Source organism: Lipophrys pholis (genome assembly GCF_963383615.2).
Source record: "Lipophrys pholis genome assembly, chromosome: 20".
NCBI lineage: Eukaryota > Metazoa > Chordata > Actinopteri > Blenniiformes > Blenniidae > Lipophrys > Lipophrys pholis.
The window spans coordinates 12128370-12153867 of record NC_137648.1 but is presented as its reverse complement, the minus strand read 5'-3'; the positions used below and the strand labels follow the sequence as shown (position 1 = coordinate 12153867).

Here is a 25498-nt window from a genome sequence, read left to right as displayed (position 1 = left end):
GGCTTGTGGAACCTGGTGTCACTGTTCTCCAATCTTTGCCTCTTCGTCCTGATGCCCTTTGCCTATTTCTTTTTGGAGTCTGAAGGATTTGCGGGATCAAAAAAGGTACATATATACGATCTAATTATTTTTTTTACATGCCAATAGCTACCGTTCCAAAGCTACTGCTACTTAATGTCTATTTATCTTTTAGGCAATTGCAGTTTTATTGTAGTAATTATATCAACAATTGTCAAAAACATAAGACATGAACCTGTAGCTTTTTAAAATTCTAACAAAGTTTAATTACTAGAATGATTATCAAACATGGGGATTTACACAGTTGTGTAATTTCTCTGTGATTTCTGCAGTACAGCATAATGATGTCTTGTGAGCCTGAAAAGGACTTTAAAAGGGATGGTTTACTGTCTTTTGGGGTTCACATATTTAAATACTTTGCCTACCATTCAAGAGTTCTCTTCTTTACAACCAAAGCAGCAGCAGGTGCCTAGTCCTTGCCCTCTCCCTGACTCACGCCACTGACCGTAACTGCCACCGCAGAACGCTCATTAACCATGAAAGTCTGAATCTGGTCTTCGCCCAGTGCCACATCCTGACAAACCCTTTCAATAAGGCCATAGGCCGCAAACGCTTCAACACTGCTGCATCGGCCCCATTGATTTAAAGCCTGATTCCTTGTCACCCCCTCCCCAGCCCTCTAAAATAAAACTTCAAAAGGACAGGCTAATAATCGAGTTGTAAGGCTCAGCGAACTTCCTTGTTTAATTGATTACCCCCCAAAAAAGAAGCTGGGGGCTCGTGTTCCAAAAGTCCATAAAGTCGCAGCAACATGACAGCACAATAGAGCCTTGCAAAACGGAGGGGAAAAGATTTAGTTTTAATACACCTCTATCCTGTGTCACAGTTTGAAACCCCTCTGGTTTATGTCCCTCCTGGCAAAAGCACATAAAAATTAGTCTGTACTGTAGTGTATGACCAGTGCTTTTCTTCCTCGGCCCACTAATTTGTTTCGGTTGGATTTCTTGAGCAGAGGGCAGGCCCTGATGTGTAGGAAGCAGCATGAGGGCCTCTTTCAAATTTCTTCTTTTTGTTCTTTTTCATTTCAGCAAGACTGTTTCTTGCTCTGTAGCTTCAATAAATTTGCTTTGAGGAAGCCCTGTTCAGTGTTGAGGTGCACTTTCAGGTATATATTGTGTGCTAAGTAGGGGGTGGGGGTGACACTCCTGTTCCCCCCCCCCCCAAAAAAAAATAAATCCAAGCTGCCTGTCGAGTGAATCGTACGGCCAACAGTGAGAAGAATGTAAAACACAGATCCGAGTTTTTATAATGTGATATTATCCCTTTATCCAATAACAGCATTAAACCACAATGTCATAAGGTTTTATGTGGCATTTTAACCTCCCAGGCTAATGTTGTGGCACTGCGAGCTCCCTTTGACTGCGGAAATGAAGTGAATGATGAATTTCACTACTAATGCTGTACGTCAGCCTTTTCATGTGGCTGTGTTTACTTTTGACGATGTACTAAAAGACGCCAACAGAATAAAGATGGAAATGTGGATGCTTTTTTTAAATGTTTTTTTTTCTTCCCTTTAGAGGCTCTGTCACCTGAATGATTGATAGTTTAGCAAATTGTCCAAATTGTGGATGAATCGGAGTGACTTAGGGTCTTGATGTCAGATGTTATGATGTAGTTTTACTCGCAGCTTTAAAATGTCTCCAACTTTACTGCTGTGTTCTCAAATCTGCAGAAGAGCTGCATCACTGAGGCCGTTATAGGTCATTATTTAGTTTTTAAGCGGTGATAATATTTATAGACCTCTATACTATGGTATATTTGCACCCTACATATAGAATGATATTCTAAATACCACTCATTATTGTTGTGGTATCTTGAAGGCATCTGTGATGGCAAAATGTTTAATTTCAAGGCTTTAAAAAGCCAAACATATGTGGCTGTGTTTTACTTGTCTATACATCACCAGTAGATGGCATTGTAATGATGAGAGCCATCCATGTCAACTTTATTGAGGCAAGTCTTTTGTAACAAAGACTGTGAAGATGTCAGGATAATCCTTTGTTCAGTTTTCTATTTTTATCAAGAGACTTAAAATGTCTTAATAATCACATTCCATGAGTATGATATCTTGGAGCTATATTTATTCCAAAACCATTTGATCGAGATAAACATTTTTGACAGTGACTGTTTATTGACCTATTTCTGGTGTTGTGGAGTAATGGCTTTACCTTTAGATGTTTGGTTTTTCTTGTGTGTTTTTTTAATCTTCACACAAACCACAATCTGAGTTCCTAACAATTCATGGTGCATTTAGCAACAAAAACATTTGGTAAATTGTAATTTTGGCTTGAACATGCGCTTTTGTGTGTGTGGGGGAAAAAAGGAGCAGAAATTGTAGATAGCATGCTTTGCAGTGAATAGTCTTTTGGCTTTATCCACAGTATTGAAGTGTGTTTGATCCTGAAACGAGTTGGAACGAGTCTGACCCCCCGACTGACCCAGCAAAAGGCCAACAGGTTTCATCTGGTAGTTAAAGAAACTCCTCATCAATCTCATCCTAAGCCCTAACCCGCCGATGATGAGAAGTGTGTTTATTGTGGAGGAGGAAGGGGAGGAGGGGAGAGAAAACGTCTCGCCAAGCAAACCCGTGTGGTGTTACTAAGATACTCCTCTTTGTTGGCGCTCCACAATAGGGGCCTGGATATTTATTTCAAATCTCCTGCACATGCAGACATTTTTCCCAGGCCTTCTTTCGGGCAGGGCCAGCCGAAGAATATAAAGTGGTGTTTACATACCTTCCTTTAAGGTCACAATGTCTCCCTAAAGCTGCCTGTTACAATGTTCGTTTCCATGGCGATATATTAGTTTGAGCTGGGAATTTCAAAAAGAATGAGTGAGATTCTCCCTTCCTCACATGACTCAGTTTTTCTAAAATAAGCAAAATGTGCTCAGTTTGTCAATTCTAGTTTTTTTTTCCACCAATTTCAAGTTTAAAAAACCCCAAAACAAAGTGGTCAATTTCTCATTGTTAATCTAATTATACTATTTCAATTGTATTACTTTCTGATGGGTAAAGTGCTATGTTCTTAAGCGACAAGGATATTTGGAGGCTTGTCGGTCTGACAATGTTTTTGAATCAGAACAAGCTGTTGACAGGTTGGCAAGACCTAAACCAGAGAAATTACTGAAGCTATGTATGGTTTTCTTTCCTGATGCAATAGTAAGGAAATCAGTAATAATGTCTAAAAGGTGACTTTCAGTGAGTTTGCTCATTACGTTGAGGTTTGAAATGACATGACTTGATACCAATCATGTTGCATGCTCCTGTGGATCAAGGCTTTATTAAGAAGTCTTAGGAGTCTTTAGAAGTTCATTGTGCAGCTTTACAAGGGAGTGTCCCTCTCCTCTGCTTTCTGTCTTTGACACGATCATTGCACTGTGGCCGACTGGTTGAAGGATACGCTAATAAGGTCTCTGAGCATCTGGCATGTCTTTAGCAAGGAGGGCAGGATTTTTCTTTTTTTTTTTTTTTTTGCTTGGGAGTGAAAAGGACCCTGCCCCCTTCCTCACTTCTTACACTCTTGGCCCCTTGTTGCACACGTTCCTGACAGTGAGCAGAAGGATGGTCAGGGGTATGAGCTCTGTCACCACCTGCTGACCTGCAGAGGATTGATAGCAGCAGCTAGGAAGCTCAGGCATCGGTAAACTGTCTTCCTTTTGTCCGAGTTTGCCGTTTTTTTTTTTTTTTTGGCTTTTGCTTTTTAAGTTCAATATGATCCTGCACCTTCACAAATATCATGTCTCACATTTGTCTCCCCTTGCATTCAGCTTCCAGAGTTGAACTCTTTGCAAGATTCATCTCTTGAAACACTACATCAAAGACGGTGGCAGATTGTGCTTGAGTATTTTTGCAGCACAAGCTTAGCGAAAAGCTTGTGAACTGTTTCCAGGCCCTCTGTGGCTTTGTGTAATTGGGCGGATTTGGTGGGTGGTGTAGTCGTTGGTGTGTATGTGCGCATACATGTATTTATGAATGTTTGTTTGCAGCTGCCTATGAAGTGGTTACCCCTCTCTCTCCCTGGTCACTACACACATTTCTTGGAAATCTCTCCAGTCTTGTACAAGCAAAGTTGCAGTTAACCAGCCCCTCGCTCGATGTCGGTGTGAGGATCGGGGGATACTGAATATTTCAGAGCTGCTATATTTAGAGGTAGTTACACATTTAGAGTGGCAAGAATAGAAACTTTCAGCGGGCACTCTGGATGCCAAGGCACAAGTCTTTTTCTATTTTTTCCCTTTTTGCTCCCTTCACCAGTTGACAGCTTTATCCTTGATCAGTGACTATTACCGTACTTTTTTCTATTTTTAAACCACAATTTCTGTCTTACCTTTTGTGACTAAGAACAAAGGACTCACATTTTCCCTTGAAAAGTAAGTCGGCATTAACAGAGCATTCACTGCCCAATGCCACTCATTTCAAGAGATCAATGAAACCAATCAGGCCTTGCAGTTCAGTTTCCTCTTTCTCATGTTCAGTCAAATCATGTCTGTCACAGTGGATTGTTCTTCCACTGAGGCAAAAACGGGGGATGATAGTAAGGGAGGTGACAAGCATTGCCTTTGCCCTAAATGATCTGAATGGGTAATGATTTGAGTCTTATAAATGATTGAGAGACCTATCTAAAGGGAATACACCTTCAGTATAGCATGGGCAGCTTGTTAAGGTGGACTGGTGCGCTTGAGCGGACGCTACCGCCTGCCAGCACTGCTTGTTTTGCAGCATCCTTAAGAGAGCGCGTGTGGGACGTGGCTGAAGTCCCTGAAAGCATTCCTCTCTCACCTCTCTTACCTCTGGGGACAGAGATGTGCTCAGACGTTGACTCCTTTCCTCCACCAGTCTCTCACTGTTGTTCCCCCCTCTTTCTTTCTCCATTGTCCAGTGCTTCTCTTCTGCCGCTTCTCTATTCAGTGTTGAGTGTTTTGCCGACTGCCAAGTTAAACAGAGCAGTGAGGCGCTTGATTGCGGTGTCCAGCAAATGTGCTGTGTGTGAAGGGGCAAAAGAGCATGGCAGTCCACAAAAAATATTCATGTCAAATTTTCATGATATGAAGGATATCCTGCATTGATTTGGGGCATTCTGACTGCGCAACTCTGGATATATGGCTCCCTCATAATGTGTTTTCAATGTAACACGACTGATAATTCATCAGTGATGATTCGTGTGTCATGCCAACTAAGGGTTTCTATCTCCTCCTTACCTGTGAAGTGACTGCAGTGTCCACCGTGGCCACACTGGGGCACTCCAGACCCTGCCCTCTTCTCTCTGTTGTGCTAGAAAATTCTACACTCATCCTCTGAAGCTTTTTCAGAATAATGCTGAAAGAGGAGGTGAGAGGCATGTAATTGCTCAGTAATAGCAAGAGGATGCTACAGGGGATTTTCACCACTGACAATGAATGAAATCTGAGAATACTTGAGAATGCCTATATGACAGTCACAGGTACAGACCGAAAAGGTCATTGAGATTCATACATACATACATAAATTCATACATAAATGCTCACCAGCATATTGGAATGCAGATGCTGTAATGCAGGTGCATTAAAGTTGGTGGAATTAAGAGCTAAGCTTTGATTCAGTTGCCAGAATTCATCCATAGCCTTTCTCGAATGTGGCTTCATGATTAACTGGGGGTGCTTTCAAAGAGAGACCCCCTTCATGTACCTGTTGGCAAATACTGAACAGCAACCACACTGCCATTATGTTAGCTGGTAACAAATTGCTCATATGTACCCAATTTAAACGGCGCTCAAAAAAAAGCTGAGACCCCATGCCTGGTAGCCTACCTGATGTGTGCATGAGAGCACCTATCTATCTTACTCTGCTACAACTCGGCTCTACAGTGGGGGAAGGAGGTTATGGAAAGTGTGTGAACAGGTAGAGGAAGACTTTATTAACCACTCAGCAGTTTGTGACCCGGAAAACCCAAATTACCCCAAAACCCTCCAGTCTGCTCAGCCTGGGACATGACCGTGGCGCTAAGAGAGCTCCTAATCGTCCACAGATGGGAGGTCTGCTCATGATCGCAGACAGTAGCTGACCCAGCCAAGCTTTATGCTCTTTACAGCACCCTCTACCCACCCCTCCTCTTTTTAATTTCACCTCTGTCACCAACAGCCCCTGTTAGACCCATTTTATAGACCACAATAAGTGTGTATAAAAGAGCTGTTTTACACAGGAATCTGCGGGAGCGTTAATGTCATGTTTGTGTGCTGTGAATGGAAATAACACCGTCAACTTTGGAGGAGGAGGGTGATCACTTGTTCCTTGTGGTTTATAAATGTAGTATGAAATTTAACAAGGACTGCCATCAAGCCCCTTTTTTATGCACAGCCTAAAACACATGTATTTGGATGGTAAGTCCTTTGATTCTTTGTTGTTGGTGCTGTACCTATTCTAACTTTAATAAAATCCACCTAAGAGGTGCTGGAGGTTATCCTAGCTGACAGAGTGAAGCAGGGGGCACCTTGGAAAAGGCAAATGCACTCACTCACATTCACACTTTGGGGCAATTTTAAAGACACAATTTAGCCTCAAATGCATATTTTTCTACTGTGGGGGGAAATCTGAGAAAACTTCTCCTAAAACTACCAACTGAACTTGAATTGATAACATTTGCACTGTGAGGCGAGAGTGGTAACCACAGTGTTTTCACCACCTGCTTTAGTTCAGTAGAAATGTGAGCTCAAGTGGAAATATACCAAGTCTTTGGATTATTAGTAGTATTACTTTATTATTTTTAACACAGAGAAAAGTGATATGACTTTAAAGAAAGTCAAATCACGACATTGAAATTGCATGTTTTGCAGCCAAACAAAAAATAGGTGTGCTATCAAACAATGAATATAGTTTGATTTGAGAGACTGAATTTTGGTGCTTTTGGAAATCTGTAATTGGCAATGTGCACTTGAATATAGAAGAGATGTTCTAAATTTAACTGTGCTTCCAACTGAAATGGTATAATGTCTTCCCATCATGTACCTATTGATTAACAGATCCTCATCACCAAAAACATTTGCGTTAGGGTAGTCTATTTGGCTGCTCCTTTTTTAAATAGCTGCCACAGCAACTTCAATTACTGCTTTGTGTTTACAATGTGCAACTGTGGTGCAAATTGCACCAAACACATGTGAGTTTTTGGTGCATGAGTTTGTTGTTTGGATATAGGCCTCCAACAATGCATATTTTTTCCATCCATCCCTATTCTTTACCGCTCCATCCCAGCCTGGGCTGAATAAATCCACCCAAGCATACTAAAGGCCAAGGCAGGGCACACCTTGGATAAATCACAAGCAGGAATATTTCCTTTCTTGACACTTTTTTTGCTTTGGGCTCAAAGTCTTTAAAAGTTGAAGACATCCAATGATATCAGTCATGCAGTCTAACAAGTCCAATGGTCATAAGTGATTAAAGTTACAGTATTTTCACTCTTTGAGTAAAGGTTCTTTCTCATGCCAACTAGTTTTGATGGATTTGGATCAGTGGACACAGTACTTTTATAGCTCATTGCATTCATCAGCACTGAAATTGGCAATTAATCTTTTCAATTTCTACATGTGTATGTTTGTTTTTCTTTCAGGGCATTAGGGCACGCATTCTGGAGACCTTTGTGATGCTCTTCCTGCTAGCGCTACTCATTTTGGGAATTGTGTGGGTGGCCTCAGCCCTAATTGACAATGATGCAGCCAGTATGGAGTCCCTATACGGTAAGTCATAGAAAGCATTTCTATCACTTATTATTGCACATCTGTTGCTGCACTTTAAAATAGTAATTGTGGTTGCATACCACAATTACTAGCAATGAACAATATTCATATGTATGTATTTTTAATTCAATGTATCTTTTTTCTGTAGACCTTTGGGAATTCTATCTGCCATATCTCTATTCCTGTATATCTCTGATGGGAGGATTACTTTTGTTAAGTAAGCCATTTAATGCATTCCATACAAAATATCATAGCTTTCAAGATGTTAAACTACCCTCATGTCGTTTATTTTATTGGTGCATAAAAGCAGATCACGTAGGGTTTTTTTGTCTCCTATGTAGTGTGCACTCCGGTGGGACTGTCCAGGATGTTTACCGTCATGGGCCAGTTACTCGTGAAGCCAACGGTAAGACAGAATTTGGGTGAAGTGTTTAAACTGTAGTCAGAGGGGAAAGTTTATTGAATGGTTTTAATTCGGACTTTTAAGACAGAAAATCCACAGGCTTGAACTTAAATAGATCCCAGTCAAGCTTGAAGCCACGTTGCTCTTCCCTTATGAAAGATGTCTCAGTTGGCCATTTAAATGCATGACAGAGGACTACAAATACATCACCAACTCATCCTCCCATCTGCCATCGCTCCAGTCCCACTTTGGGCCTAATTATAACCCATTTCATCTCTTCCTACTCTGCTCTCTCCCTTCAGATCCTTGAGGACCTGGATGAGCAGATTTACTGCATCCATTTGCAGGAGGAAGCCCTTCAGAGGAGATTAAACGGTATGTCTGTGGGAGACGTGTTGGCACATTATAGGGGAGAGGAGGGGTTGACTGCCCTATTGGGTGTGATGGAGCGGGCCACACTGGAATCAATTAGCATTGAAAATTCTGTAAGGCACACACATGTGCACAGGCATTCACAAAAATTCACACACACTTGACACCGGCTTTTCCCTCAGACTGTCTTACTCTTATAACATTCTACTAAAGGGCAAGGAACATATTTTATGTTTAGGAAGTTTCTCCTAAGGATCCATTTAAGACATTCCATTGCCACTGTCACGAGTGAAATGATTGCCTCATTTAATGTCAGCCCTGGAATGGTGGCCTGGTTAATAGGATGGAAATGAAATCCTTGACTTGAGAACGAGCTTGCTGCTCTGGACATTAAAAGAGCTAAAACTTTTAGTGCTTTCTGAAAAGATAGAAGGCGGCTTGCCCTGATTCACAGACTGGGATTCAAAGGTAGTTTAAAGAGTTTAGAAATGTCAAAGGTGGTATTGTTGTAGCCAGCATTTCCTTTTACATACAGATTTCTGTTTGTAAATTCCTTGTTTGACGTTGAATAAGCTCAAAAAGCAGGAAGTATTTGGGCCAGGTTCCAAAACCTACTTTAATATTAACTCAAGCACGCAACCAAGTGTACAGATGTGAGTAAATGAAGAGGATGAGCGTCCTTTCAAACCAGGGAGGTAAGGGAGATCGCTCCCTGATAACGCTTGTTTTCAAATGCTATGCTGGCCACCTCCATAGAGTGCCACCAATGCGTACGGTTTTCTAGGGCTCATTCCACACTGCCATGCTTTGAACTAACTGATAGAATAATTGTAATCTGTTCCTTATCATCTGCTGGACTGTTTGATCTTTACAAGTCACTGTGAGGCCCAAAAGAAATAACAGTGGTCAAGATCTCCGTGTGTGTAATGAGGCCAAGCTGCAGTTCATTTTGCTTGTTAAAGAGGTGGGAATTCGGGGTGCGGGAGGATGTTGTTCAGTGGAGGAGAGACATCGGCTTATCAGACATGAATGTTTCGATGCACATACTGTATACACATGCAAATAGCCATCATTCATGGTCATACATAGATGAAACTGAAAGCTCGAGTGGCATTCTTTTGATCTGCTGAGAGCACTAAGTAGAGGGCAGTTCAGGAACAGTTCACAGGATACACTCCAGAGACGACCAATGCTGTGTTCTTGCTTCACCTGTGTCCGGGCTGCTTCAACCTTCTCTTATAGATTATCCTCTTACTCAGTTTGTGTTTGTAGATGTGGACTGTTGAACCTCGTCCAATGATGCAGTTATTTATTTACATGCCTGGTCCTTTGTTGTCCTCTCTACATCCAATTATCCATTTGTAACGACATGCAGTTAGTTTAAGTCTTGCAGATCAGTGCACTGTGGTTTAATGGGCCTATGAACCATGTGTTTCTGCTTTCTTTTTCAATTGCATGTTAATCTGAATAAGGAGATGAGTCTCCATCTGAGATGCATTGCATAATTTACAACAAACAATTTTTCCTTATCATTTACCCAGTGTTACAGTATTTCTAGACAGCCTTTACATTCATTAATGCTGGTTAGATCACAAGATTCATTTCATTTAGAAATGTATTATTTGAATCTTTTCCTTTTCTATCCCTATAGCTTATTTTGAATTTGATAGCAGTGTCTCGATCTCTAAAAGCTTGGGTACTAAGATGACTGGGTATTAAAAGGTTCTCATAAGTAAAGATGGACAGAAGTTCACCAACAGGTTCAAATGAAGCCATGGTTCTGTATTGCTAACCACTGCACAAGCTGATGGTCACTTCCAGAAATGATTTACCATGCTGTAAACTATTACAGGTTAAATCCATATCATATAAAAATCTCGTAATGTGTTAACACAATCCAAGCACTAAAATCTCTGGTATGCATGTTTATTACACACCTCTTTCAGCAAAGGCCTTGCATATTTTTATCAAACAATGCTGGATTATATACGTCATATCCCACAACAGAATAGCTTCACAGTCGAGGAGTACTTGCTGTGTCAAACTTTCACCAATAATAAGCATTTGATCAATCATAGAACCGAAAGTCTGGTGAAGAGCCAGAACATTTGTCTCCTAAATCTCCAGCAACTGATCTCCTCACTTCGTAGACATTTACAGATTGTAAAAGAGTAGGGGATGCTACATAACAGTTAACATTGCCCTGTCCCAACTTATTTGAGATATGTTGCTGCTGTCAAACTTGGATAAACTTTTCTTTTACAAGAAGATGCAAAATGACTTTCATTCAACATCTGATATGTTGGAGGAATTTTTTTGTAATATTAAAATATGGTTATATGTGGTTTGAGAAACACTACATGCATTCTTTTTCCTGTGTAGTAGATTAAAACATAATATTTTGAATAGGTAGTATTAGCAGGAAAGTATACATATTCTATAGTGCAGACAATGTGATGCACATTTGCAGAGCGCCCCCTCAAGACCTTGATTCGCTGAAAACTTGGCGCTCGTCCAGATGCTATGCGGCACAGTGACCTTGCCAGTGCCTCTGTTGTCTCAGCATGGTGTTTAGCATATTTGTGGATGACGTAATTTTTTGACTGTAGAGAAGGTTGGAGAGGATATGTTGAATTACTCTGAGCTTTGCTGGCTGCCAGAAGCCTCACTCAGCATCTCTGCCTCGCTGTAACTCAGTCTTTTACTTGATGCTGCCAGCCGAACGAGGAGAAGGATATATTTAACTTCAGTTTGAAGTGAGGTCATTGAAGACACTGCAGTTGAAATACTCACCGTTTCACTTTACTGCCTTGAACAAGCAATGCTATTGTGTTTGTATTTACTTGGATGTATTGATTGTTGTGGCTGTTGAGAATCTATTTTTCCTTTCAGCTTTGATTTATCTGCCCGTGACGCGGGAGGTGCTCTTTGCCTATGCAATGTACAAAGACGATAGATTAGCTTACTTGAAGTGGAGCTGATTCAGCGACCCTGGGGCAAAGCGTTTAGTTCGTCTTTTTGGAAAGAGAGCTGTTGAACTATCTGTGACATTTCCTGTTGTGTTGTGACTACATTTGCTTGGAGGGCTCAAACTTTCCCTTGCTCTGATCCTGGGACAGGTACCTATGAGGGCATAGGCGCAGGCAGTTAACCCTCTCTCGCTGTCTATCTCACCTCTTTTACCTACTAAAACCCATCCAGACAGGGTGTGTCATAATAACAGAGGGAAGAAAAAGGTCTGATCAAAGTGATTGGTCTTTCACTCCTGTAACAAAGATGAAAGATGGTATTTTTATTGCACGTTAGTAACAGTGTAACACTGAACTAATTGGTCTTGATCTGCCAATCACCCCAGGGGGATGCAAATGGATACTCTTCCACTTTGGCTTCGAAGGGCCTCTATGCTAGTGCGTCAAGCTGGAAGCAAAACAGAGTAAAATAGATAAATTAGCCTTAAATGAGCTGGCCTTGTGGTTTTCCTGGAGAATCCCTTACTGTCTTATCCAGCCCACTCAACCAGTTGTGGCATGTGCGAGACAGCTCCTGACAGAAGAGATTATTTTTACTTGTTTGTGATCACATTGTTATGTTCTGAGCAAGCTTACTTATTTTGAGGGGACTGCTTAATAATGATACATCATATTTTATATACAGAGGACATAGTGAATACAGTGTTGGGTGCTGATTCTACTTTCCAACGTGCTAAAGATTTGGACGTAACAGCTTTTTAAATAACATTGTAGCGTAGCAAAAATTAATACATTTGTATAGTCCCTTCATCATTTAATGTAGAAGTAAGCCAATTTATATTCTAGTTTGAGCTATTCAGATGGAGCGCAGGTATTCTTTTATGTGTTTTGAATTCATTTGAATTGAACTGCTGTTGGGTATCAGACTATCGGACAAAACAAAAGCCTTGACTGTTAATTAAAAAAACATGGGCAGATATATTAATAATGTCAATAGTTGTTAATGGCAGCATTACTATTGCAACAACACATCATCAGTAGGGTAAAACTAACCTGTCTCACGACAGTCTAATCCCAGCTCACGTTCCCTATTAGTGGGTGAACAATCCAACGCTTGGTGAATTCTGCTTCACAATGATAGGAAGAACCTGCATCGATGGAGCGTTCAGAGCGATGTCGCTTTTTGATCCTGCTGCATGTCATCATACAACTAATTGTATTGGTTGTGGTTGCCTCCTTCTCTCCAGGATCATCCTCGCACGCTTACACGCGAGAAAACTTTACACACCAGCTCAACAAAGAATTGGACAACGTTAAAAATCAAAGGAATAAACTAGGTAAGTATTTGTATTTTGTAAGAGGGCTAATGGATTTTATCTTCAGACCTTAAACTGCCAAAGAAATATATATGCCAAAGACGTTAGCTTTTTACATATTGCTGACAAGCAGCCGCTTTCTCTTCATCTGCCTTAATTTCTTAATTTGGACTGGGACCAGAACTGCCTGATAATTTTCCATCCATTTTAGGATATTATAAATGAGGCCTAAGCCTTTTGGGGAGCAGTGTGGGGAGGTGGGGGAGAAGAGCACAAAGGCACTTAGGATATTGGACAAGATGCAAACTTTATATTGTAGCAAGCCTTTTAGTGATGTCATTAATTTAGAAGGATGGTGCATATAAAGTGCACTTGGCAAACTTCTCAGGCAGGCAGGGTGGATGCACTTTGAGAATAAGAAGGCCTAACAAGGTTGGAAATAGAGAAAGAAAGTCAATAAGGCAAAGACTAGAGGGCAGTCACTTACACATAGTGAGAGGACACTGCTTGTCTGGAGGATCTATGCATGTGGTCCACAGGCTGTCAGCAACATCTACAAGCATGATCAATGTGCTGTTGAAATATGAAGATGACGTGAAAGTGAGATGTGTCACCTGGACGAGGAAGAACTGCACACATTAACCGCTCAACACACCCGCACACATAATCTAACTTGGATGTAAACGACAAAGTTGTGTGGCGGCGCTATTATGGTGTCGCGGATTCACTGGTATCCATGGTAACTACTGACCAGCTTCCAACAGCATTAAAGTTTATTGTAAGTTACAGCAAGTGAAAAGTGTGTCGTAATATTTCTCCAACTTCGATGCAGCTCATGAGTTTATTAAAATTAAACTAGTGGATGGTTTGTGGTGTTTGTTTGAGAAAACAGTCAGAAGGCTTTTGGTTTCAGTAGCTGTCTTCGATGAAGATATTAATTAACCAGTATTGGAGAGTGGTTTGTACTCAACAAGTCAACCTCATCATTAAAAAGTTGGTTCCACCAAGAATTCTTAAAACACTTTGTTGCTCTTTTGTGTTCTCCTAGAAAGAAGAAAGAAAGCATCAGGATGGGAGAAGAACTTGCTGTATCCCATAGTGATGCTGATCCTGCTCACAGGAACGGTGAGTGTTGGGACTGACCTATAATTAAGCCCCAACTGTTTACTCACGGCGTACACAGCCTGGCTGGTGGCCATCAGAACTAACACTGTTCCTCAACACTCATCTTTTCCCACAGAGTCTGGGTGGGGAAACTGCCTCTGTGTAATGGCTGTTTAAGACAATGCTGAATAGCCACCTGCAACAACTGTGATTTTGAATGAATTATGGTGTGTGAATACTGTTTATGTTGTCTGATAGTGTTAGATAAGGCACAAGGGCCATGTGCAAAGCATGGCACGTGCATCAAACTCACATTATTCATGTTTTGAGAAGCTTTATGTTGGGACAATTTACATTTACAAGGTGGTTATTATGCATCACCATTCTCACAGATCAGCAAGTCTTCTGTATTTGGGTTATGTTGTGATGCCGGATGCTTAGTAGATTTCATCAATCTTTTTTTTTTTTTTTTTTTTAGAATTATGCTGTTTGGAAACAAATCTTTACCTTCCTCTGTGTCTGCAGACAATCTCCGTTCTTATGGTGGCACTCAATATCCTCTACCTACTTGTGGATGAGACTGCCATGCCCAAAGGATCCACAGTAAGCCTTCTGTCTAACATCACTCACACACACACACACACACACACACACACACACACACACACACACACACACACACACACACACACACACACACACACACACACACACACACACACACACACACACACACACACACACACACACACACACACACACACACACACACAGCATTGCTTGCCTATCAGACTTCCCATGTCCCTGGCGGAGACATAAATCAAATTCCGGATATGCTCAGGTGCGTGTTGGAAGAAAAGGCTCCACCAGATGTTAATCAGGGTCCAACCTTGTGCCTCTGGTTTTGTTTTGGAAGCTCATTCAGAGTCATTTCACAGCAGTGTGCAGATTCAATAAGCTTGCTACGTGTCTTATGTCCACAGCAAGCAAATAAGCTGCTTTTCCTCCTCTTTGCAAAGGCAGACAGGGCCAGGTGACGGGCGCTCTCTATGATGCAGACTAACCGGGTGTAGAATAGCTCTCAGAGATTCTCATCTCCGCCTAACATGCAATGTGTTTTAAGCTCACTGTATCTCATCTCATCTGCAGTGACAGAGGTGCGTGCATGTGTGTGCTTGCATATGTGTGTGTGCTTGTGGTTGCATTCTTGTCTGAAAAGGGGCAACATAATGTATCCTATTTCTCCCTCATTTCATTTTGCTTCTTGCGGGCAACTAACAGAGCTGTCCTCGACATTCCAATTATTTTATTGAGCAGAGATGTTTTTTTTGGCATGACACGTCTTAGAAAATCCCCCAAATTACACTTGTCATGTAGCTTGAAGCTGTCCTCCCTGACAGCATGGCCCCACTAAATGGTTTATGCGTTTCTTGAGCTGGATGGATGCCACACCTCTGATCTCACAGAAATGCAAGGACAAGGAAACGGGGGTGTTGTCCTCTAAAACAATCAATTCCGATATGATATCAATGTACTCAGTTTTTTAACCCTACCCTCCAGCTGTCAGACTCTGCCCCTCTGGCACTGAAAGTCTCTCTGCCCACTGTCTGGGAGAAGATAAGGACAGTGGAGACAAAGTGATATAAGGGAGCAAAGAGAGTGTGTGGTTTGATGTCTGGACGAGGTGCTGCCAGAGCAGAGAAACTCAGACTGTGGGAAAGTCAAATGAGGCCCTGATGCACTGATTGTTATAGGAGGAGACCACAATGGAAGTGCCCTGTCAATGTTTATCTTCCCTTCCTACTCGGCATCCTGCTGTAGTCCTCAGCATACCGAGCAGCGTCCTGCTCTGCCTTACAGAGCAGAAGAATGATCGAGAGAACAAAGTGGGAGAAGCAGGTGAATAGGTCGCTTCTGCATCTGTCAAAGGACAGTATTTTACATCTGCTTGAACAAGTAGTGAGAGGGACTAACACACCCTTGTCTTTGATAGCCACCACACTTGACGATATATTTGTAAAATAAACCATTAACTGTTTCTGAGATTGAGTACAGCATTTCAACTTTACTTGTAAATAACGAAAAGTTCTGAAATTTTGTATGTTAGATTATTTTTTGATGAGCAGCTGAGCTGAGTTTGTAGGTTGAAGAATTTTACCAAACCAAACTCTGCAATTGCCAAACAATATTTGTTTTCTGTACCTGTTTTGAGCTTCTGACACTCCCATGTACGTGAAGTCATGATACTGATTGACACATGATTGTCCACATTTTGTTTAGTGACTTGGATCTCAGGGTTAAAGTGTGGGGCAAACAAAAGGTACACTTTGCTGATTGCTGCACCCAACGAGTAGCATCTTTTGATGGAGGCAGTGTGATGGTGTCAGACAGCATCTCTCCTTCAATGGAAATCAATTAATATTGAGATGGAAGTCTACAATCACTGTCAATCCCATAGCTTTAGATTCTGGGACCAAAGTCTACCATTCAAAATAGTATTGCCTTCACCACAGAGCTGAGTTTATCAGATCGCAGCCCCATTGAACACTTGTGGGATCATCTTGTTTCTGCCACAGTGCCCAGCACAACATGTTAGTTGACTTGCAAAAGTGATGGTTGAAGATTGGGATGTCATTCCCCAGCAGTGCTTAAGCAGCCTGCTGACCACCATTTGGAAGTGGTGCCAGGCTGAGGCTCTTGTTGAGCCACTTAAAAAGAGTCAGCAGTAAAAAAAAAAAATAGCTGTTTTGCATTAGCAGAGACAAATCTTTATTTAATTTATTTTACTTCAACACCAAAGCCTTCATTTCAGCTTGAAAGTCCCATACTGAAAGTTTTAAATCATACTGTAGTATGCAAGTTGCTTAAGAAGGTCCACTTGAAATCATGTGGTCAGAACATGAAGCAGAAATCAGTTTTGTTGAGAAACACATCACAATAACTTTGCTAGTGCTCGGATATGGAAATGGTTTACTTTGACAAGCTGTACATATGGCGTGTGTGGTCACTGAACTGACAGCATGCAGAACAACTGGAGCTGTCCAGTTCTCTTTTCAATGGAAGTCTCTCCTAAACACACAAACAAACTCCATCACCCTTGCTGCTACTCAAGTGAAGGGTTGAAAAGAGGTTTACAGTGAAAGCTAGCTCTTCCGAGCACGCGCATCTACACGTATTGCGAATGGAAAGGCATGGACGTGCAAAGTTAATGCACGCCCGCCTGCTTGCCCGTCCTCCCTCCATTAATAAATGACATCAGATGCTGTCTACTAATTCTGTGTAAGAGAGAAAGAGCACTGCACCATGGCTCTGCGGTAAGCTTCCGAGGATGACAGTTGCATAAAAAGGCATGAAACAACCTGCCAAGCTTTCCTTTTTCCTACAGGCTCTTGTTCACCACCTTCGGAGGCCTTGCCTTTTGGGCTTCATCCCTAATTAGAACTCAATACATATACCATAGATTCTTGTTTGGGGTATAGTAATATCTCTGACAGTACTGTATACAGATATCAATGGTATTATGCACAGCTATGTACACATTCATAGGAAAATATATATATAAAACAGCAATAAAAATAGACGAATGAATAATTGGTATTATGCTGTGCAGCTGTTGAAGTATTTTGATTCTACTTATCTGTGCAGGTATAGAGCAGGATCAGCTTTAGTGCCAAGACTGACAAAAGTAAATATTTTTCATGTGACAACACAGATGTTTGGTATGTGCAGCATATGTACATTTATGTCTTGTACTTGCTGATGTTTCAAAAGACCTCAGGGGTTTGAGGTTGAGGGCAGGCAGCAGGGGTGTATGCCTCGTGTATTTGCTGAAGTATTTGTTTTGTTGTTTTTATGTTTTTGGCTTGCTTTCAGCCTGTACACTCTTCTTACCGTAAGCAATGTGCTGTTTTTGTTTGAACACCTGTTCACATATTGTATGATCGACAGTGATTTGCAAAAAGCCTCTTTCATCTTGTTCCATTCATTACTTAGCCAATTTGATTCTGTCTTTCTCAAGAGGGGAAATTCTTTGTGCACCGCGTACTTACTTTGCAGGATTTCTATAATTGCACGTGTGTAACTACAGACAGCTCCAAGTGTTGTTTCCCTGTGAGACTTTTTTTAACAGGAGATGCATTTATGTAAGATTGGTGTCCAACATTGTTAAGTAATCATCTTTTTTTTTTTATTTGTGTTTTCATCTTCCAGGAGCGAGGCATTGGGAACACCTCTTTGTCCACATTTGGGGTGGCTCAGGCAGTACTAGAGATCATCCTCATGTTGTATCCTTTCAATGACCTTCCTTTTTGTATGGGCCGGAGTAGCATGCTCCACGGCCAAGAGCAACATTGTGGAGGCAGCTTTGTTTACTCAGGACATAGTTTAGCTGGACATCTTCCGGAAAACATGTTGTGCAGTTTCATCACCTTTTATCATAGCTGAAAAGGACACATAAAAAAAGATGACTCAAGGAAGCTATTATTCTTCCAACAGCAAAGTGTTTTGGGTCCTTGATTGATTTGCCGAACAGCTACTTGATGGTGTCTTCTGTTGTGGGCTTCTACAGCCTGCGCGTCTTTGAGGGACTCACTCCCAGGAAGGATGACACAACCATGACAACGGTAAAAATGGGATGCGGGGGGCAGGGATTGGGACGAAGTGGGGGCATAGGTGCTGAAATTGCTCCTGAGGTGATGATGTATTTGGGGTCCTGCGTTTCATCTATTTCCTTTTTTTTCCCACCCATCCATCCCACCCTCCTCTGCACTGAACTCCTACTGCTCACTAATGTTTTCCTTAGGGTCCCTGTATGGCTTTAGTTGATCCGTCCAATATTTGTTTGTGGGTTGCGTAAACACTGGCAAAGTGCAAGCTCCTTTCTTGTACATCAGAGGGAGAGAGTGGGGTCTATGGGGGGGGGGGGGGGGGGGGGGGGTTAGTGGAGGATGTGTACTCTGTTCGGCCCATAGTGGGACCTATTCACTTGGTAATGAGGTTGGGAGTGGTGAGGCTTGTTAACTAGCCATGACGCCTCAGTGAAAGGACTTGAAAGGACAATAGAAGGAACCTGGTAATGAGCAACTTCAGTGGTACTAATTGTGTAATATGTGGAACCAATTTAACATCAAGTGGTGTGTGCATATGTGTGGGCACATTGCAGCTCAAAGGGTGGTGCTGAGGGTGGTTTATTCTCGCACTATTCATAGTTTTCTCCCTTAAAACATGTACATTGTGTTCTAGTGAGTTGCAGTCTAAGTTTCATTTTATTTATAGATCATCGGCTGTTGTGTGTCCATCCTGGTCCTGAGTTCAGCTCTACCAGTGATGTCCAGAACGCTTGGTGAGTATGTGATTTTGAGCGCGTTTCCTTGTGTGCTAATGCATAATTAAAAATAAGACAACTTGCGTATAAAATGGTTAAAAATAAAAAAAATTCTAATTCAAATTGCACTTCAATAAATTTGACATCTGAGACGTGAGAAGTTTGCTCTGGCATATAACAATATTATTTACCACTAAACCAAATTTGAATGTAATGATAAAAATAGACTGTATTCAACGTTACATTATTCAACCTTAAAATCTTTTTTCTAGGCCTCATCCTCTATTTTGAATGTATTTTTAACATTTCACAATTTGTTTAAAGAAAGATTTCATTGTACGCTTGATATTTGTATACTACTTTCAACATTTTGACTTTATCCTTGATGTTTCAACTCAAATGTGTACATTTGTATTCCTTTTCCTTAAAAAATTGCCAAATGTGTCATTTTCATTTTTACTTTTTACTTTCATGTAGCCTAAATACAACGTCATAAAAATCTATGTAACAGCTCCTGTTATTTTCATTCTGAATTATTTTATAACAAATATACAGTAGTTTTATTTATAAAAAAGTAAGTGATGAGAATGATTGGGATAGTTAAGTCTTTTTTTTTTTTTTTTTTTTTCGTGGCCAACAATGGTAAGAAACAAGATTATTATTACCGGTAGTCACTTGTACAGAAGCTGTTGTGTGGATTTTGTTACTTTCAAACAGTTTGAAAACAAATGGTTTTTCCAAAGATGTCATAATAACCTATCATCAAACAGTAAATCTCTCTCTCGCTGCAATTTCTCAGTACTAGGCCAAAAGAGTTGCATTTTTCCTGTAGTTTCCCATAGTGACGTTAGAAAGGAGTGCAGTGTGAGAGGGTAAAAATGACAGGAGCAGCACAATCACAATAGTACTAATAAACATGCAGAGTGCCGGGCACAGCTGTTTAAATAGCACTACTGTGCGTGTGTGTGTATGCAAGTATGTGTGCGAGACCAACAGAATGGGAGAATGGGACGGAGCGAGCACACTCACCGACAGCTTCACAAAATATCAACAGGTTCTGCTTTGTGACACTGAATGGATAAAAAGGAATAAATGCATGAGACTAAGTTGAAGAAGAAAAAAAGACCCACGGTGAGGGTGACGAAGTGAGATGTTAAGAGACGAGACTATGTTTTGTGTGTTGATGTCAGGTGTTTGTAGTGTGTGCCAAGGGGAGAAAAAGAAAAGCATTGTTTCAGAGAATAGGGAACTGTACCGCAGGACAAAGGCATGCTTAATGTATGGATGTTTGACTGGGTTACATTGAACACATAAATCACAAGCAGGTCCCATAGAGGTGAGGGTTGTTTGGAGAATCCCAGCTTAAAGGTTGCTGAGTGGCTGAATTTGATATATAGGTTTAATGTACACCTTTGATTTTGATATTCAAACAGACCCTTAGTGTGTTTCCACAACATGTTTGGGGGCAAAAAGAGAACTATATCTGACTGAGCAATTTGTCATGAATGTATGTTACATTTTTATGTTGCAATCTGTTATTTACCTATAATCTGACTGTCCTGCACAACCTTGATCCGTCTGTTGTGTAGTTCTTGGAAGAATGTCCAGCTGCATGCTGATATCTACTACTTTGTATTTACCATTGTACCACTGACATTTTGAAAGTTGAGCATCTTTTTTCGACAACCAATTAGATTTGATGGAATTCCCAAACCAAGATCAAAACCTTTGGCATTAGAAATGAATTTCGTCCGATCACAGTGGCTAGTTGTATCGACTGGGGTCTCCATCATCTCCCTTGCCGTCTCTTCACAGGCAATTTTGTTAAAGGTCTTTGATGCTTGCCAAACTGCTTACAGTGGCTGTAAATACTTTTCTCCAGACACTGAATCGATTGGCCAATCTAATTCACGACAGAGGTTGTGAAGATGTTACCGGAGAAGGAGAATGTCGAGACCAGAGCTTCCTCCGTCTGACACGTCTGAATTTCTGCATACAGACGATGAGATGCAAAACTGCTGTGGCGCTTAACTAAAGATATCAATCGAGTCATTTCCTTGATCAAATATTTTTCACGCAAAATTTTGAAAACAAAAGAAACATCATTCATGATATTAAATTGATATGTACACATCAGCTTATTGAATGTTTAATTACCTCCTACAGTACTTTGTCATTGGATAGTACAGCTCCCCCTTGCTGGAGTGTAGGAACACACAGATTAGCAGGCTCACAAAAGGAAAACAAAAGGGTGTTGATGGCTTTCTAAGCAGCATGCGATCAGCTTTGGCAGATGGTTTGAAATTGGTCAAGCAGTGTGGAGCTAAGCGAGGCCTGCAGGAGTCACTCCTCCTTTCTGTTTGTCTGGAGGAGAGATTAAGTTCACCTGAAAAACACCTTTGCTTCGACAACTACCACCCCTTTGTAGTCAACAGGCTCTGCAATAGGCTGCTCATCAACAAAAATACTGCCATGTAGTAAATTTGACTGACTTTAAAAACTTGGTTTAGAGTCTGTCATGCTGACTGAAGCTAAAAAAAAAGTGTGATTTCAGACATTCGAAATGAAATTAAACTGCTTATTTTCTTTACTTTCGACATCTCTTAGTTATCACCTCAGCTTAACCGAAACCTAAGACCTCGTGCAAGTTTATGTTTTGAAAATAATTTAGTTGTTAGTTGAGAGACTGACTCAGGTGGATTTGTGGAGAGCAAACTGTAATTCAGAGAAAAATAATTTTTTTGCCATGTCACTTGTGGTGAACAAGACCACAGACAGGATTGTTTGTACACCAGGAATCCAAACAGTATATAGAGACCAAGATGTTTGATTTAAGAAAACAACAATCAGTCAACACAAATCTGTTAAGTGTGGGATGCGTTCTCAAAGGTTTAATGCCAATATTTTACATTACGTTCTGTGTGTATGCAAGCCATTTTCTCAGATTGTAAACAGAGAAGGCCATCCATAATTTCCTTAGTAGTTTGTTTTCACTTTGTAAATCTTTTTTTCTAGGCAGAATTCTGTTGAGAAAACAAAATGCTTGTTTTGTGGCTTTATCATTTAACACGATGACAATGACTTTGCCGTACTTTTGATAATGCATTGTCATTGGGTTTATAGCAGGCCTGCTTGTCATACTTCTGTATAAGAAATTATATTTTTGTAAATCTAATCCAGTTATTTGTTGTGTCCCTGTTCCTTCACAGGTATAACCAGGTTCGATCTTTTGGGAGACTTTGGTAGATTTAATTGGCTGGGAAACATTTACATTGTCCTTTCATACAATATGCTGTTTGCGGTCGTGACAACACTTTGTCTCGTGAGAAAATTCACCTCAGCAGTACGAGAAGAGCTCCTGAAGGCCTTAGGTATGTTCTTCAATATTCACAAAATCACTGCCTTTAAAATAAATACAAACAGCTTTTAATATTCAGCTGATTTAGTGCAATACTTAACAGGTAGTACTGAATTGGATATATGAAATGTCATGTGGGCCTTAAAGCGGTCTAGTAATCTTAACTGTTGACAACTCAATTACATCATAACTTTGTATCCACAACTCCATCCAACTCTGTGGCATTGGAGACCGTGTTTCATTGCACAACCTGCAGTGACAAAATGTTGAAATTTGCAGTAATATCAATGTGCTGCGGAACTGACATGACAGAGGATGGGCTAGTCTCAAAGGCTTGCGGTGACAGGCCCTGGATGTTTGATACACAGGGTGGGATAGGGTTAGAAAATGTCAGACTGAAGCACTGAGGGGGAAAAAGGACATCAATACCACTGCCTAAGTGAAAGTCTCAGGCTTTTTAATGAGATTTTTCTGCCTTATCTCCCACTGCCCAGGTCTGGATAAATTGCAACTGTCAAACAGCCCCACAGACCCTGAATCTGGGAAGCTCTCGGCCAACGGGCATCAGAAAACTCTGTGAAAGGGACGATAGATCAACACACACACACACACACACACACACACACACACACACACACACACACTTTAGCACAGCCAAAGGGAGATTTCGACAGTACTGCCTGACTGCTGAAAGGTGAAAAGGATTGGAAGGAACTTAATAAACCCAGGCGGTGTCTGACGGATGCTGCAAATGGAGGCTGAGAGCAATTTAGCTTCGTGACATTCCATCCTCTACGTCTCGGATGGAAGCTGGGACAGAGCCAGGACTGAGACTGAGGAGTGAAATAGACTGGCATCACTGCAGTGACCTTGATGTTGACCTCAACCACGACTGTGACTTCTAACAACCCATCTCTTCCTTCAGGGGCGTTCTCACCCCCAGCTCTGCTACTTGGTATCCTTTTCCAGCCTTCATAACGCTGCAACACACAAAAGCCGATTTAACGATGCACCTTCTGCTCAGTTTCTGTTTCAAAGTCTTACATTGGCTCTGTACTCTTACTTAAACACAACGAACACAATTCAGTTAGGCATATGTTTAAAATGTCAGTCTGTGTAATCTGTTTCAGTGGTACCCAGCGTACTTGCAGGTAATAGTCTTTAATCGTTGGTTTTTGATTTTTAGGTGATCTGATAAAAGCATGAGGAAGCATCAATCTGTCATTGTTATTCAAAAGCTCAAAACATGTGGGGGGGGGAGGGCTACAAACTGAGCTTTGTTACGCATGAGAACAAGTCATTTCTTCTCATTCATCTCATTCAGAACATAAACAAACTGCACTGCATCAATACAGTTCAAATTATATGCATTGGTGCTGTCATTCTGAATGACAGGCCTCACATTTTGGCACTCCTGCTGTCATTTGTCTTTTTATCTGGCTTTATTCAAGTGCGCTTTAACTTTATTGATGATGTCATTAGTTTGTATAAAGTAGGGTAAGAACTTTTTTTCGGTGCTCCAGATTTGATTTGAGCTACTCTACAACTGGGAAACTATGTGAACGTTTCAACCATTTCAGTTCCAGTGAGGAGGATGCTTTAGCACATTGAAGCTAATCCTGACGGGGTATTTTCCAAAAATCATATGCACATCGAAGAAAAAAAGCAAATGTCCTCAACATTTTTGCTTGTTTCCCCAAAAATTACAGGGCGCACACACACACACACACACACACACACACACACACACACACACACACACACACACACACACACACACACACACACACACACACACACACACACACACACACACACACACACACACACACACACACACACACACACACACACACACACACACACACGTTGAAAAAACAAACAAAAAAATTGCATTCATTTGTAAATTTGTAGTCACATGTACATAATAAATTGTTTCATACCTCTTTTGCATTATTGGATGTACATATTGTGCTCTCTCTGAGCCCGCTGAGGGTCTGACTCACTAAGCATTTTTGTCTTCTTTTTTACATAAATTGTTTTAATAGATGGTACATTTAATGCAAACATGTAACGGCGTCCACACACCAAATGCATGAGCGAAAACATCCAGCTTTGCAGCTACAAGAAAGACTTGGTGACTCAGGCCCCCTTTTACATGTTGTCGTATTGCTGCATATTCTCCCGAACTGTGATGTTCTTTGTCTCCAGAACCACCTTAAATGCCTTAAACGACAAGCGTAATGCAGGCTTGGTGTTAAGGTTGTGTCTCGTTCTGTGGAGTTTGTTATGTATGTGTATTTTGTGAGTCTAGACAGTTCCACTGTGATCCCCTGTAGGCCACCGAGTTTGTAGTCTAAAGCCTATCTGTATTTGTCCTGATTGTCACAGCTGCCCCATATTTGAGACTCATTCATTACCTATAAAACCTGAGCACGTGCTGTAAGAGTTGACTGATTTCGGGATGTTATTGTCATGATATTATGGGTGTTTTCATGCAATCTTAAGTGACATAATGGTGAAGAGAGATGACGAAATTTGACTTTATATATGCTCCCAAAACAATTGTGTCGTGAGACCAGGTTATGTTTCACATCACAACTACAACTGGATGTTGTTGGATGTGCAGAGAGTGGATAACAAAAAGAAATATATATATATAGAAATTATGGCTTTACCATCCTAAATGCTTACTGAATTTAGAGAAACACAAGGTATGTAGAGCAACTTTACCCAAATTACACTGATTGAAATATTTGGTAAATACTTTCCCAATCGGAGACCACAGCAATCTTTGAATAATGTGAAAAATCATGATGGCACAAAGTGAAAATGACTTGGAAAGAGAATAGGAACAGAGAATTGGAG

At 40.9% G+C, this 25498-nt stretch overlaps 1 protein-coding gene across 3 annotated transcripts in view; it reads left to right on the top strand.

Moving 5' to 3' along the window:
- Window positions 1-24428, top strand: part of lmbr1 (limb development membrane protein 1) — a 33683-nt gene extending 9255 nt beyond the window's left edge. The window contains exons 5-17 of one of the 3 annotated variants that reach the window (XM_080489610.1): window positions 2-105; window positions 7659-7785; window positions 7934-8002; window positions 8127-8191; window positions 8491-8563; window positions 12777-12866; window positions 13894-13970; window positions 14475-14552; window positions 18159-18232; window positions 18481-18571; window positions 19224-19290; window positions 22482-22643; window positions 23125-24428. In XM_080489610.1, the coding sequence (XP_080345736.1) occupies window positions 2-105; window positions 7659-7785; window positions 7934-8002; window positions 8127-8191; window positions 8491-8563; window positions 12777-12866; window positions 13894-13970; window positions 14475-14552; window positions 18159-18232; window positions 18481-18571; window positions 19224-19290; window positions 22482-22643; window positions 23125-23210 (1163 nt within the window). In that variant the 3' untranslated portion in view covers window positions 23211-24428. The remainder of the gene's footprint in view (window position 1; window positions 106-7658; window positions 7786-7933; window positions 8003-8126; window positions 8192-8490; window positions 8564-12776; window positions 12867-13893; window positions 13971-14474; window positions 14553-18158; window positions 18233-18480; window positions 18572-19223; window positions 19291-22481; window positions 22644-23124) is intronic. The other 2 variants (XM_080489611.1, XM_080489612.1) reach the window with 2 other exon arrangements.
- The last annotated feature ends 1070 nt before the right edge of the window (window positions 24429-25498 follow it).